The following is a 13,964-nucleotide window of genomic DNA, read 5'->3' on the forward strand; positions in this document are numbered from 1 at the left end:
AGATATCAATGGAAAGCCCTCTATTTAGCACATCGGGACTTAGTAGGGTAGCTCAAATAAGTAAAAAGATATAGATCAAAAACAAATGTCCATTACAGAGGACATAAAATAATAAGCTGGTTCTATATATTAAATTTAGATCCCGAGGCCCAGTTTTTGTAGCCCAAAGTTATACTAAGAGGCGATTGTGTCTCCTTTATTTTTCTGTTCCTAGTAGGAAAACTGTATAATGTCTGGGTAATTTCATTTTTTAAAAATAGAATTAATTATTAACATTTAATTACGTTGATACTATGTATGTCGGAAAGTTACACCGAAAATGTGGAAAGAGTGGTATGACCAGTATCTTTTTTTTCACACACCCCCGTAAACTACAGTCAGCAGTGTTAAAAAGCAAATTAAGTTCTAAGTTCTTAAAACATATTTTAAATTAATGTTTTCAGGACCGTTTGAAGTGTACTTTTTAAATTTTTTTTTATTGTTATTAAAAACTAACAAACAAAAAACCCAGCATGCGCACTTCTTACCTTGGTGTGTTAGTAGCCATCCCGGTGACGTACTTCCGGTTAACTGTCAAAGTTAGAGGCTTTGAGAAGTAAAAAAAACCAACAACGGACGAGTTCAGTTCACTAACACTGCTGACCAAGGTAACGCCGCAAATGATGTATTAAGTTGGCTTTGTTGGAGTTTAAACTTTTCCATTCAAGTCTGCTTGTTGAAACCATTTGCCGACATCATAAAGTTCGAGGACTGGTCACTGTGGACCCCTCCGCGCGCTCGTGTTTATTAAATTTACCGTTGTTTATTAAAGCTGACGTTGGTACCGCGGAGCTGCACGTGATAAGCTAGACAGTAGTAGTGATTTCACTAGAACGAGCGTTTATAAAGAGTAGTGAGCTAGTCGTGATTTCTGCTTTTAGCCGTGTTTACTTGTTTTGGAGTGCTGATTTGGTCATTTCATCACTAAAACGGCAAACCAAAGTTTATGAGCAGTGCCTACAGTGCTACAGCTTTAAATCCACAGATGAAGCAGTTAAGTGCCACGCTGATATTTAAGTGACCCTATGAAAACATTGTATAATAAAGGCATTAACAATTGGGTAATTTCTCAGAGCCCACAGGCCTCACTATTCACTTTAAGTTCACCCAGTGACAGGTGTTTGTGTGTCATTGAGCGAAGGCAGGGGGAGACTACCAAGATCAAGTGTCCTTGTCGCAACCCTCACAAAAATAGTCAGGGGAAGATCACTGTGAGTGAGTGAGACAGCTCTCAGATCAAACCAGCGTCTGAAAAATCACTGAAGGCTGTTTGTTGCCTTGCTTAGCTCCTTTCCTTTCAAGCTTTAAAACTCCTGTGATTACACGGAGCTTACACATACCAGCAGAGTAATCCACGCAGGGTCAGGAATAATGGTTAACAATGAGCTTCAGTGCTAGATGATGGCTTTTTGCAGTAGTTTTTTTTTTTTAAAGGTTCTTTTTTTTTAATCATGCTTTCATTTACAGACTTTATGACTGGTATCTTATGTACATCACTGTCCTTAATGTGTCATAATTAACTTCAGCTTTCTGTCTTTCAGGAAGCCATCAGAAATGTCTTTTCTATTTGATTGGATCTACAGGGGCTTCAGCAGTGTCTTGCAACTATTAGGTATTAAAATAAATATCCACATTTTCATCCATTATCATCCAATATTTGCCATTTATCTGAGTCTGAATTGTGGGTGTGGTAGGCTAAGTAGAGACCTCCCTCTCTCTTGCCACCTCCTCCTGCTTTTCCTGAAAGGACTCCAAGGTGGCCTGTAGCCAGACAAGAGATATAATCTCTTTAGCGTAACCTGGGTCTGCCCCTGGGTTTCCTCATAGAACATACCCTGAACACCTCACCTAGGACGCACCTGGGAGACATTCTGGTCAGATTTCCGAACCACCCCAACTGTCTTTTTTCAATATGGCGGTGTAGCAGCTCTACTCTGAGACACCTTTTGGAGGAAGCCGATTTCTGCTGAGTCTCGAGCTGAGTGTCGTCCCAGCTGCTTCACACTCATCTGCAAACCGCTTCAAAGTAAGGTGGAGGTCATGGCTCGATGTTCAGATGAGATCCTGAGACCATCAAACCCTCCACCCTCCACCCCTTGGCTAGATATCCCATAAAAATAAGTCCATAAAAATCATTAACATACCTGATAAGAAAGGGCAGCCCTAGTGGAGTCCAGTATCTGCATATAGCTGGCAATGGAAACCATAATATGAAGACCCTGTAACAACAAGGACCCAGTCCTCCTGTGCCCCCACCACAGGAAACCCAGAGAGAAGCAGCTAAATACCAAGTCTCCAAGTCCAGTCTGAAGTCCATGTAAACTAGTTTGGTCCCACACACGCACCCTCAAATATCCTTGAGAGAATATAAATCTGGTCCTGTGTTCCAGAATATCAGATCTCAGCAAAAACTTAGTGTGGGAAAAAACAATGCAATTTTCTATGCCTCCAGTTTTCGCAGGTCAAGGACACAAGGACGAAATACTAAACAATACCTGAATCAAACCAAAAGAAAAAGGACAAAACAGCTTGACACTGATATTGTTGTTTTAGTGTTGTTTTACAAGATGGTAACTTGGAGGTAGTAACTAGACAGTTAGAAGTAAATTCCAGCCTGAATACTAAAAATATCCAGATTTTCACTTTGTTTTTGGCATTCGCTCTATTTCTATAAAACATATACCAACCAGTTCTCATATAAATATATGTCTTACAGATATTTCTATGACTATTCTGGCTCCCAGTTCTCCTGCCCAAGACTTCTTTTAAACACATCAATTTGACTTCTTTCTGCTATCAGGGTTGTACAAGAAGACTGGGAAGATGGTTTTTCTTGGACTAGACAATGCTGGAAAAACAACGCTCCTGCAGATGCTCAGGGATGACAGGCTGGGACAGCACATGCCGACGCTATACCCAAGTACATTTTTACTTGTCACATCAGGAATTAGCCATGTGTGTCTTGCTTCACTGCTTATCCTAAAATCAAACCCCTCTTCCCCAGCATCTGAGGAGCTGACAATAGCTGGAATGACTTTTACGACATTTGACCTTGGAGGTCATACGCAAGGTGGGAGTAAAAAAAAAAAAGTGATTCTCAATCTTATTTTTGAGCTTTCTAAAATATTATTGATGTATTTGTTGAGGTGTTGCATAAAAATACTGAAAATGTGTGTCTTTACAGCACGAAGGATCTGGAAGAACTACTTCCCAGCCATAAACGGTATCGTGTACATGGTGGATTGTGCTGACCATATGCGACTAGCAGAAGCAAAAGTTGAACTGGACGTAAGTTAATTGTACTGATGTCAACACAGACAGCTGCCCATAGCTGCCACTGATAGGAATGATCTGTATGATATGTCTGATATGACACTTCTTTTGTGTAGGCCTTGTTAACAGATGAAACCATTGCAAACATCCCCGTTCTAATCCTGGGCAATAAGATAGACCGTCCAGAGGCCATCAGTGAGGATGCACTCAGGGCAGTACTTGGTCTTCAGGGGCATACAACTGGAAAGGTTTGTACAAGAAATGTGGGATTAAATGATGATGTGATGTCTGGCAGGAGCATTAGAGTCATATGGTGTTAAAATTTTCTTAACCATAAAATGTATTTAAAAGGTTAACGTAGCCTCTGGAAAAGTGAAACCTGTTCAAAGTACTTCAAATCTGCATTCTTTTTAATGGCCAGCAGAAGACGACACCTCTGGTGGGAAAAAGCAGTCAGATTGTATAGACATCTATGAGAAAGTGCTGCTCACTTGATCTTTGACCTCACTAAATACTTTCCTGGTGTCTTTACAGTCTGAGTTCCCATTTCATAACTGAATAGAACATGACGTTCTTTTGTAAAGTACGGTCCCTTTTGGAATAAAATACAAGATAAAGCTGGCTACGCTCTAGTACCAGCCTAGTGTTTCGCAGTCAAATCTAACTTTTGCTTGTTACATCCAGTTTAAAAAAATAAATAAATCAAGATGTGGCAGCCAGATTGTCAAACTCAAGGCTTCAAAACAGCACTTAATAGAAAATAAAAGGCAATGTCACAATGCCTATATCAATTTCTTACTGTTTGTACACGTTACTGTGTTGGAAAGACTAAAACAATCATAGCAACAGTACTTAGAGACAGTCTTCTTACTAGGCTTTTAAGACTTCAATAAATAGTACCGATACACTTCCTGGGTACTGGGTTGGTCTTGCTTTTGCTTTCAGATCTGCTTAAATTCTTCATGGCATAAATTTATCATGGTGCTGGACAAATTCCTCTGAGATTTTGGTCCATATTGATGTGATAGCATCACACAGTTGCTACAGATTTGTCAGGTGCACATTCATGATGTGAATGTCCCGTTCCACTGCATCCCAAAAAGTGCTCTACTGGATTGAGATCTGGTGACTGTGGAAGCCACTTGAGCACACTGAACTCACTGTGACTGTGGGTATACTGTGGTCACAGTGGCTACCCATTTACTTTTCAGGAGCCAGATCGCAGCTGGGTGGACTTAGCAGTCAGCCAGCCAACAATATAAAATCTGGTGAAGACCTGCTCAGGCTCAGTGTTATCACTGAGTGGCGATCACATTGTAAATATATATATATTTGGATTACTGAGCAGTTCAGGGATACCTAACAAAGTGGCTTGGTAGTGTGCATTCTGTTTAGTTGTCTGTGCAACAATGCCAAATCGACCTAAAGAAGAAAAGACTTAAGGAAACCGCTGCCCCACAAATATATTTTACTGCACTTAAATTTTTGTATAAATCTGAGAGATCATTTCTGGTTCAAGACCTAAGCGTGGGTTTATTGATCCATGCTGACGGGTCAGGGAAAACCTTTTCTAATAGAGCTTAAAGGACGGTTAAAGTTTAAGATGTGCGTTGTATGTGTTCAGTGTTCATGGGCAAGGTTGCTGGATGGAGTTGTAGATTTAAAGCTGTTCATTTTTGTTTCTTTTCAGGGCAAAGTGCCGCTGAAGGAGCTGAATTTGAGGCCAATGGAGGTGTTCATGTGCAGTGTGCTGAAGCGACAGGGATATGGAGACGGTTTTCGCTGGCTTGCCCAGTACATCGATTGATTGACATTCTTTTAATAGCCTTAACCAGATTTGTTCCACACAAAACTACCTGCAGTAGAGAGAGATTTTATTATATGCTAGTACAAAATATGTTTTGTATTTAAAAGCCCAGCATTATTCATCTGTTTGAAGAATCCTGTATTTTATCTCAGTCGTACCGCAGCAAGTCAAAGATAAGTTATGAATCATTGGCTTGTATTATTCAGACTGAGTGTGGAGAAAAGCTCCATGCTGTGGTTCTTCTACCTTTACCTAAAGCCTGTAGGGAATTGTTTCTGCCGTATAGGACATGCCATGGCTGTGAACTTGTTTCAGAACTGGGTTTATTTTTGGCTGCTGGTGTTGGCTTACAGCGAAGGTCAGTGTAGTTAACACTGTGTGCTTAGAGCAGCTCTTCTTTGATTGAGGATGAAACATTTTTGTTGGCACGTATGTACAATATTTATTCAGTTTTATTTTTTCTTTCTTTCAATTGATCGTTTTCAAAAACAACTTTTTTTTCCCTAGAAAGTGCTGCAAAAATGTGTTGCTGTAATTGTTAAAGTAAATTTGGAAGCCTACCTCGGAGGATGCTGACAGTTCTTGTGATAGTATGTTTATTTTAAGGTTTACATTTAGGTTTACAAACACGGCCACTAACATTAATGTTACCACAAGTGCACTGACTGACTTTTTGCCTCTACTAGATATCTACGCCAGCCAAACACACCGATAGGTGACTGCACTGAAAAGACTTGAGTACTTTGTGATTGGTTGCTGCTAACAGTACACAGTGATTTATGAGAGTACTTGGGTGGTGCTTAGCAAAAAAAAGTTTATACAGTATTTTTGGATAAAATTATCTTAAAACATTATAAAATATTTTATTTATAAGAGTGTATTTATATTTTGAAATAAAAACTGGCCTGCCTGTTACTTCGCATTCATAATACTTGATATATCTCATACAAAAAAGATGTCGTATTCTTGTTGGGTGTGTTGTGCAATATTTTAGCAAAATAAATATGTTTGGTAACTCTTTAAACCTTGTTTAAGAGATTTTAATTCATTTTTGGTTCATCCACCAAAGGAACATCCATCTATCTATTTATCCATTTACATTCACAAGACTCACTACTCCTCCTAGAACAGGAAGGTCAAACTTATTGAGCTTTAGTGGGCTGGACCAGTGAAAAGCTCCTTTCTGTCAGTGTAAAGAAGTTTAACTACACAATTAATACTGTATAATTATGGAAGGTTCCTGTGGTGGAACTTCAAGGTTTCTGTTATTTAATTGTTTTTCTATTACTTTGGTAATAAAGAGGTCTTTATTAGTGGGGACAGCTGTAAAACCTATAAAAATACAGTTAAAAATCTAAAATATTGTGATATTGTGAAAGAATTTCTTTTATTTATGTATTATTCACATTATTTTATTATATAATGCCTTTGTGCAACTGGGTTTTAGCATGTCTCTCACACTCATACTTTTAACAGATGGTATCTCAGGAAGTTGGAGGGAAGCATTCACTCACAAAGGACCCAGAGTGGGGTGGGCGGGGGTCTTTTGTCTCTTTCTCCACTGTAGAGGTAGCAAGGGAGTGTGAAACTTTCTTTTTTTTCAGGGGGGTGGGGTGGGGGGGGGGGTGGGGGGCAAAGGTGTGAAAGCAGCTGTGTACTGCCTTTTGTTCCTGTAACAGGTATTTAACTGAGGGCCATGCTAGGCTCAGTTAGGGACTCTGATGATCGTCTGCACACACACACACACACACACACACATACACACACACACACACACACACACACACACAGTCAAAAAACAAAAAACAGAACAAATCAGGTCAGTACGATTAAAAATGTCTTTATGTCTTTTCCAAGTGTGATCTGGCAAAGAGGACAACAGAAATTGCATGAAAAATAGCAAAATAGAAAGGATACTTTAAGTGAGCCAAAAAGGACAGGATTGATTACACAGTAGAACACAGAGTCATAAACAGGCAAAACAGGTTTTTTATTTATTTTATATAAAGCTCCATAGTAAATGCAGTTGACTTAAGCCTATATGCTGATATCAGCAAAGATATTAGACATAAAAACACACATAAAACATCGTAAAACGTAAATAAACTTCTAATCGGGATATATGAACTCCCTCTAGTTTCCTTGTTTACCATTGGCTAGAAGGTGTTTGCTTTCAGACCAATCAGGTGCAGGAAGGGAGCAGAACCAGGAAGTTACGAACAGGGCGAAGAAGTTAGACGATACTGTGGGAAATATTTGCGATAAATAGTTTAAACTTGAGGTCACAGTGACTTATCTGAAGGTTTCTTCTCACTCCTGGCATGTACACATTTTTAATGAGCTGCTTTTTCTGCGTTTCCGAGTGTTTTAAACGCCGTTAAAACATTTGTTGATTTGCTTTGCTGGAGCATGGAGTTAAAGGACGTGGAGAGGCGCTGCTGTGTTGTGAAGGTGTCAGAGGCGTCTTCGGCAAAGAAACCGGTGAGCTGCAGCGGAGTTGTTGTCCATCCTCGCACAGGAATCATCATATGCACCGGACTCCCGTTTTCACGTTTTATCATCGACGGAGACCCCCTCTACTGGGACCACGACTTCTTGCCACCTCACAGCTTCAGTGCCAAACTTCAAATCCGCGTCAGCTTTCCAACTGACACCAAGCAGAGCGCAGAGAGAGCAACAATCAGACCCTCCAGAAGCAAAACAGCAGCAGGGCAGAGGGAGGCTGCAGCCGAGCTGCTGATGCTGGTGAACTGCGTGGAGTTTAAACACGCTTTCCAGGCAGTTTTCCAGGAGGCCGACCAGTGGCGTTTCCATTGTGATGAGGAGGATGAGGAGCTGCTCAGAGATTTCCACTTCCTCAGCTGGTTTGCTGTACTCAGGGCAGGTGTGGTGCTAGACAGCAGCCAGGATTCAGGCACCATCCCCTGGCAGAGCAGTGCACCTCTCCAGAAGGGCTGCCCTGTTGTTGCCTGCGGCTCACCTTTTGGCTCCCTCTGCTTGGATCTCTTCATCAGCACCCTCAGCAGAGGTATCATCAGTAACCTCGCTGGAGAAGATAACGCTGTCATCCTCACAGACGCCCGCTGCCTGCCAGGCACAGAAGGTGGAGGGTTGTTTGTGATGAAAGGTGCAGGCAGCGTGCATCTCATCGGGCTGATCGTGTCTCCATTTGGCTGGAAGGCCAATGAGTGGATTGGCCTCACTCTGGTCTGCTCTGCCCAGTTGGTCTTCAGGAATCTCATCAGCTGCCTGAGTGTCCAGGATCCCCTCAGAAATGTTTGGCTTCATCCAGGAGAGTCGGACATCCAGATGTCCACCGCCGCTCACGAGTCAAAAGCTGTTAAATACCCCACTGTTTGCTTTGTGGACAGCGGGCAGTTCTGGGGTTCAGGGGTTGTTGTCGGCTCTCGACTGGTTGTGACGTGCAGGCATGTTGTCAACAGGAAGTCTAAAGTCCGCTTGAAGTTCCACCACAGGGACAGGTGATGGCACATTTACTATCTTAAACCCCCTCCTAATTGAAGCAGAAATTAATTCAAACCTTATTAAACACTAAAATGTGTTAATCCGCTAATCTTAGTCTTCTTTTCAAACCTAACACAGTTTTGGGTAGAAAAAAAAACAAGCATAAACAAGTACTAGGAACTTGCCTGCAGATTGACCTGGTTTGGATGAGAGAAAATCAAAAATATATTCAAACTTGTGCATCAAATTCTTGATTTTTAATGCCACTAAAGATGTATTCTGTACTATTATTCCAGCCTGGAAAAAAATGAGTGCAATTTATAGGCAGTAATAAACTTCTGAATGTATGGACAGTCCTATAAGCTGACACGGACTTGCTGTATCAAAGACAAAGTGAAATTCACCCTTGCTTTCTGTATGGATCTACACCATATGGGATTATGGTCTTTTCCTGTTTATTTAGCAACTTCACCACATTTTGGAAGTATGTTTTGTGATCACAGAATGTGTAAGACTAATAATCCTCACTTTTTTGGTGATTTTCTTTTCTCAGAGTTCATGATTCAGTGGGTGATGTCCTTTTTTCCACTAAAGCATCTTCACCCTATGACCTCGCTTTGGTGCAGCTCAGAGATGCTGTCCCAGAAGCTGTGGTCTCACGGATGTGTCAGAGTTTCATTCCAGGTTTGATTTCACTCTTGTGCAGCAGAAACAGTAGAATTATTTTTATTTTTTTATAAGCAGTTCCAGAAGAGAGTTCCTGCTTCTTTACGCTTAAAAGCTGTAATGGCCTTTTCTAACTTCAGGTGAATCTGTAGTTGTCGTCGGATATGGTGGGCTGGGTCGGAGCTGCGGTCCGTCCCTGACCTGCGGTGTCCTGTCCAAAGCCATTAGCTGGAATTCCCAGCCTGTCATGCTCCAGACCACATGTGCAGTACAAGCAGGGACCAGCGGGGGTGCTGTGGTGCAGAGATGCTCAGGAGAGCTGCTGGGTAAGGATGTCCTGCAGGAAGAAAGCCATGTGCACCTTTTGAACAGAGGGGGGCACATGATAACCACAGAAAACGTCTCTGTGCAGGGAAAAGTCAGCTGGGCTTATATCAGTGGTTCAGTCAGCACTGCTGTATTTGCGGTTTTAAATTCACAAAAAATGTTTCTTTGTTGTGTTGCAGGGATCGTTTCCAGCAACACTCGAGACATGGCCACTAAAGTGACTTACCCACACCTGAACTTCAGCGTCCCAGTGACTGTTTTCCAGAGATTGTTGCAGCACTTTGAGCAGACAAAGGATGTTAATGTATTCAGGGAGCTGGACAGCGCAGAAAAAGAAATCAGGAGGGTGTGGAGACTACAAGGTGCTCAGAGCAAACTGTAATCGAGGACCCCTGCACTACGCTGACACGTGGTAGAGATGACAAATCAGAATGAATTAGATGAGACATTTGCAACTGAAGGAATAATTACTGCTTAATTGTCATCTCAGAGTCATGTGGTTAACTATAAAATCTTTATAAGGGTACTAATGTTTACAGGGACTTTACGTACATTTATACCTGTTTAATTGCACTATAATTAAATTAAATTGTTTTAAAGTGTTTTCTTGGTGTGCTGTTGGATTCTCAAGGTTATAAAATACATTTATCCATTTATAAAATAACAAAAAAAAAAGATTACATAAACTGCTGGGATAAAAAAAGCGAATCATCCAACTTTTGATCCTTATTTATGTTACAGTTACAGCATCAAAGACACATTTCTCAGAGCATGTGTTAGGATTTACACCTGCGTCTGGTGCATACAGTTTGTTTGTTTTTTACCAGGCGGAGAGGAATATTCAGCATAATAAGCTGACAGGCTGCTGAAAATGATTGGTCCCTTTGGGTAGCCAGAGGACTGCTGTTGGTTTCAGGTATTCAGACATCTGTTGGCAGATGTACCCACTCACAGTGAACACATTTGAGGTTTCACCCACCGGGACGCTACTGGTTCTGATTTCCATTATCACAGAAATGTGAAACTGAGAAATGACATTTCAGAGGATTGGTTGCTGTCAGTTTTTACTATGCTAAGACGAGCTTTCTGGGCCTGAACTCCTGAGGATGTGCATACGCTCTAACATGCTGAAAGGTTTCTATTTCACTGTTCCCAGGCTGAATAGTTCACAGTGGAGAGTTTTCAGCAGTGTCCCGAGGAGGCTGAGGAGAGAGTTTTCTAAAGGCATTGTGCTGTTAGAAGTGCTGATATGCAGACTTGTGTCTGTATCTCATTTCTGCTGGTCTCCCATAGCTACAAGCCACACTTCACTGCAGAATGAGGTGCAGTAGGGGTAGAAATGAGCTGACAAGAACATTGAATCCTTAAGGAGCATTTGGCACAGAGACGCATATGTTTCAAATAGTTTTTTTTATTTTATTTATTTATTTATTTTTATAGCATCTTATTATAGGTGCAGTGTTCGTCCATGCTGCACTGCTCATTAAAATAAGGAAAATATATAGATTTTAATTTGCTATCTGTAATCACAAATATGGCTAGCCTGTCTGTGCACCAGTAACCAACTTTGCTAGAGGGGAATTTTTATTTTAGAAGATGTAGTAGTTATATTCTGACCAGTTTACACGCTACTGGAAAAACTCAAAGGAGCACGTTTAATTAAGAGTATAGCATCAAGTCAGTTAAACTTCTGGGATCTTGATCTGGTCAGTTAAGTAGCAGAGGGTTGTTAATCAGTTTCAGCTGCTTGGGTGGTAATGAAATTAACAACAGGTACAGAAGAGAAGCAACATTGAGACAACCTTTCTCACTAGTTTTGCATTTAGCCAGGGTCAGAGCCTCTAGTAGCATGAGGTGATACCTGGATTCTACAGACATTGCACAGGTAGTTCAAGTCTTCCAGGATACCAGGTTTGCTGTGTCTCCCAGCACAGTCCTCTCGAGCATGCAGGAGATTCCAGGAGATGGGCAGAGAGCCTGACAAGGCCCTGTTGAAGGGCCTGAACTCCAGCAGGTCACTGGTGTGAATGTCTCTAACCAAACAATCAGGAACAGACTGAGGGTGGCCCGAGGGCCTGACATCCTTTAGCGGACCCTGCGCTCACTTCCGCCCGATTGACATTTGACGTAGAATACCAAAATTGGCAGGTCCACCACTGGCACCCTGTGCTTTTCACAGTTAAAAGCAGGTTCACCCTGAGCACATGCGACTATGTGAAAGGATCTGGAGAAGTTGTGGAGACTCAAGACTGTCCAGGACCTCAGTGATGGCCTGGCCCACATTTGGGAAGAGATTCCCCAGGACACTATCTGTCTTCTCATTAGGAGCATGCCCCAACAATGTCAGGTATTCATACAAGCACGTGGGGGCCATAGAAACTACTGATTACCATTTTGAGTTGCTCCAATCAAATTTAATCATTTTTTCCATTTGATTTTAAGGATTTCTTTGAATTCAGCCCTGTATAGTTTGCTAACTTTAATTTCCATCAAAAGATGTGACATCCTTTTTTCCCCTAACACATTACCCAGTCCACATCAGTATAGGTATCCAGCATTGTTTTCCCATTGGGATCTGATGTGTTTTCAATGTGTCCCAGCAATTTTTTTGAGTAATGTAGTATCTAACAGTTTCAACGTATCGATGTTATATGGGTATTGGTGCACACATGTAGGTCAGTATTATGAAACAACAACAACAAAAAAAGTAAAACAAAAAATAAAAGCAGTTCATCCAACACAGTCTTAGGTAAATTTGTTTATCAGAGAATTCTGGCAAAATCATGAACCCATGCAAGGTGACTTTGCTGAGTAAGCTTCATCGTCTGGACGTCAGTCATGCATGTAAGCACCTTTCTGTCTGCCAGATTGACTCGCTGATATCCTGGCCAAAAATGAGATGTTCTTTTACAAACACAAACACTTATTGTAAGAGTGCTGTAGGACTTTTTTTTGTAAAGGATCCCTTACATTTATCAAATTTGACTTGTTCTTTTAGTGTCTCAATCAAAATTTCCCTTTGTCCAAAACTCTGGTTTATGACTAACCGTTTGCCTAATTAATCATACCCATCAGCCCATCGGCTGTACTTATGTTGTGCTTACTTGCCATTTTTTTCACACTAACGAGCTGCTCAGAAATACAATCAACTTTCTAAACCAGCATGTTATTTTTTGTTATTTTGTTGTATTGTTCAAAGAGCAGATTTAGAGATAAACAGCAGAAAATGACAGACTTTAGTGCTGCTTTTCAATGTTCCAGGAAAAAAGGAACAAATGTCAAAGCTATGCATCAGAAAGTCGGCTTTCCCAGCTGACATGTCATTTCAAAATATATCTGTAGTGTTATTTCATTGTATTTAGTGGTCTCAGTCAATAGTTCTCCAGGCTTTCTGAAGGTCTTTCTTTGGACACTGGCTGTTTTTTTTTTTTCTTCCCTCCCATCATTGTCAATCCTCAATCCAGTCCTTGTACCTGAATATTTTCAGAAGAATGTTTTTTGTCAAGCTACTTAATGCTAACCTATGAATAATTTAAGCATAAGCAAAAACTGGTACCTTGTTAACACACTCAGTATAATGTCTTTTATTGAATCAGACATGTTAAAGTCAGACATTCTTTTAGATGAGTGGCTCCTCAGTGTTGCACTCACTCCCCACCTCCCCTCCTCCTCTCTCTCTCTCTCACACACACAGAGCCTCCAAGGGCATCTCCACACAAGCTCTCAGTGAGCGGTCTGCCACTAGAATTATTACTATATTTTCTCACTTGTTACATCAATTAAACTTATACCTGATTAACTATCAGCAAACTCGCATATGAAATATGATTCCCTGTCCCAATTTCCCCTTTTTTATATTGTTTGTCACATTTTAAATATACACTTTAAACCTGTAGGTTTGATTTTTCATTTAGAAACTGCATTTACTTGCCTTGTCTTTGTCTAATACTTAAATTGATTTGATCTGAAACATTTAAGTGTGACAAACATACATAAAATTGTACTGTCATACCATTTCTCTTATTCAGAATCATGTATAATGATGGGCTGGAGACACATTTCTTTTCACATTCCTGTAGACACACACAGACACTAATCTATCAAGGTTACAGCTGTCTACACACACAAAATCCAGACATTAGAACAGACATTCATCATCTTAATTAGATGTATATTTTTGATTGTATTCATTAAGAATAAAGAAGATTTACTATTAGCAAAAGCAAATACAGATAAACTGTCATAGCATTTTGTATCTCCTAAAACATAAAATGCTGGATCTTAAGACCTTGTACCCTTTCTCAGATGTAATGAGATGTAAGCTGGGGGGCTCTCTTTCAATCACACCTTTCTTGACAGCAGCCAACAACCAAAGAAGAGCTTTGAA

The 13,964-nt window shown here is 40.7% G+C and overlaps 2 protein-coding genes across 2 annotated transcripts; both read left to right on the forward strand.

Moving 5' to 3' along the window:
- The first annotated feature begins 211 nt into the window (after positions 1 to 211).
- On the forward strand, positions 212 to 6,054 carry sar1ab (secretion associated, Ras related GTPase 1Ab). The gene is made up of 7 exons (XM_063491416.1): positions 212 to 647; positions 1,581 to 1,651; positions 2,840 to 2,959; positions 3,044 to 3,109; positions 3,224 to 3,327; positions 3,429 to 3,560; positions 5,003 to 6,054. The coding sequence occupies exons 2-7, from the start codon at positions 1,594 to 1,596 to the stop codon at positions 5,117 to 5,119; spliced, it is 597 nt and encodes a 198-aa protein (XP_063347486.1). The 5' UTR covers positions 212 to 647; positions 1,581 to 1,593; the 3' UTR covers positions 5,120 to 6,054.
- A 1,280-nt stretch (positions 6,055 to 7,334) lies between these two features.
- On the forward strand, positions 7,335 to 10,141 carry tysnd1 (trypsin like peroxisomal matrix peptidase 1). The gene is made up of 4 exons (XM_063491641.1): positions 7,335 to 8,601; positions 9,138 to 9,268; positions 9,391 to 9,576; positions 9,757 to 10,141. The coding sequence occupies exons 1-4, from the start codon at positions 7,529 to 7,531 to the stop codon at positions 9,957 to 9,959; spliced, it is 1,593 nt and encodes a 530-aa protein (XP_063347711.1). The 5' UTR covers positions 7,335 to 7,528; the 3' UTR covers positions 9,960 to 10,141.
- The last annotated feature ends 3,823 nt before the right edge of the window (positions 10,142 to 13,964 follow it).

This window comes from Pelmatolapia mariae, linkage group LG13, assembly GCF_036321145.2.
Source record: "Pelmatolapia mariae isolate MD_Pm_ZW linkage group LG13, Pm_UMD_F_2, whole genome shotgun sequence".
NCBI lineage: Eukaryota > Metazoa > Chordata > Actinopteri > Cichliformes > Cichlidae > Pelmatolapia > Pelmatolapia mariae.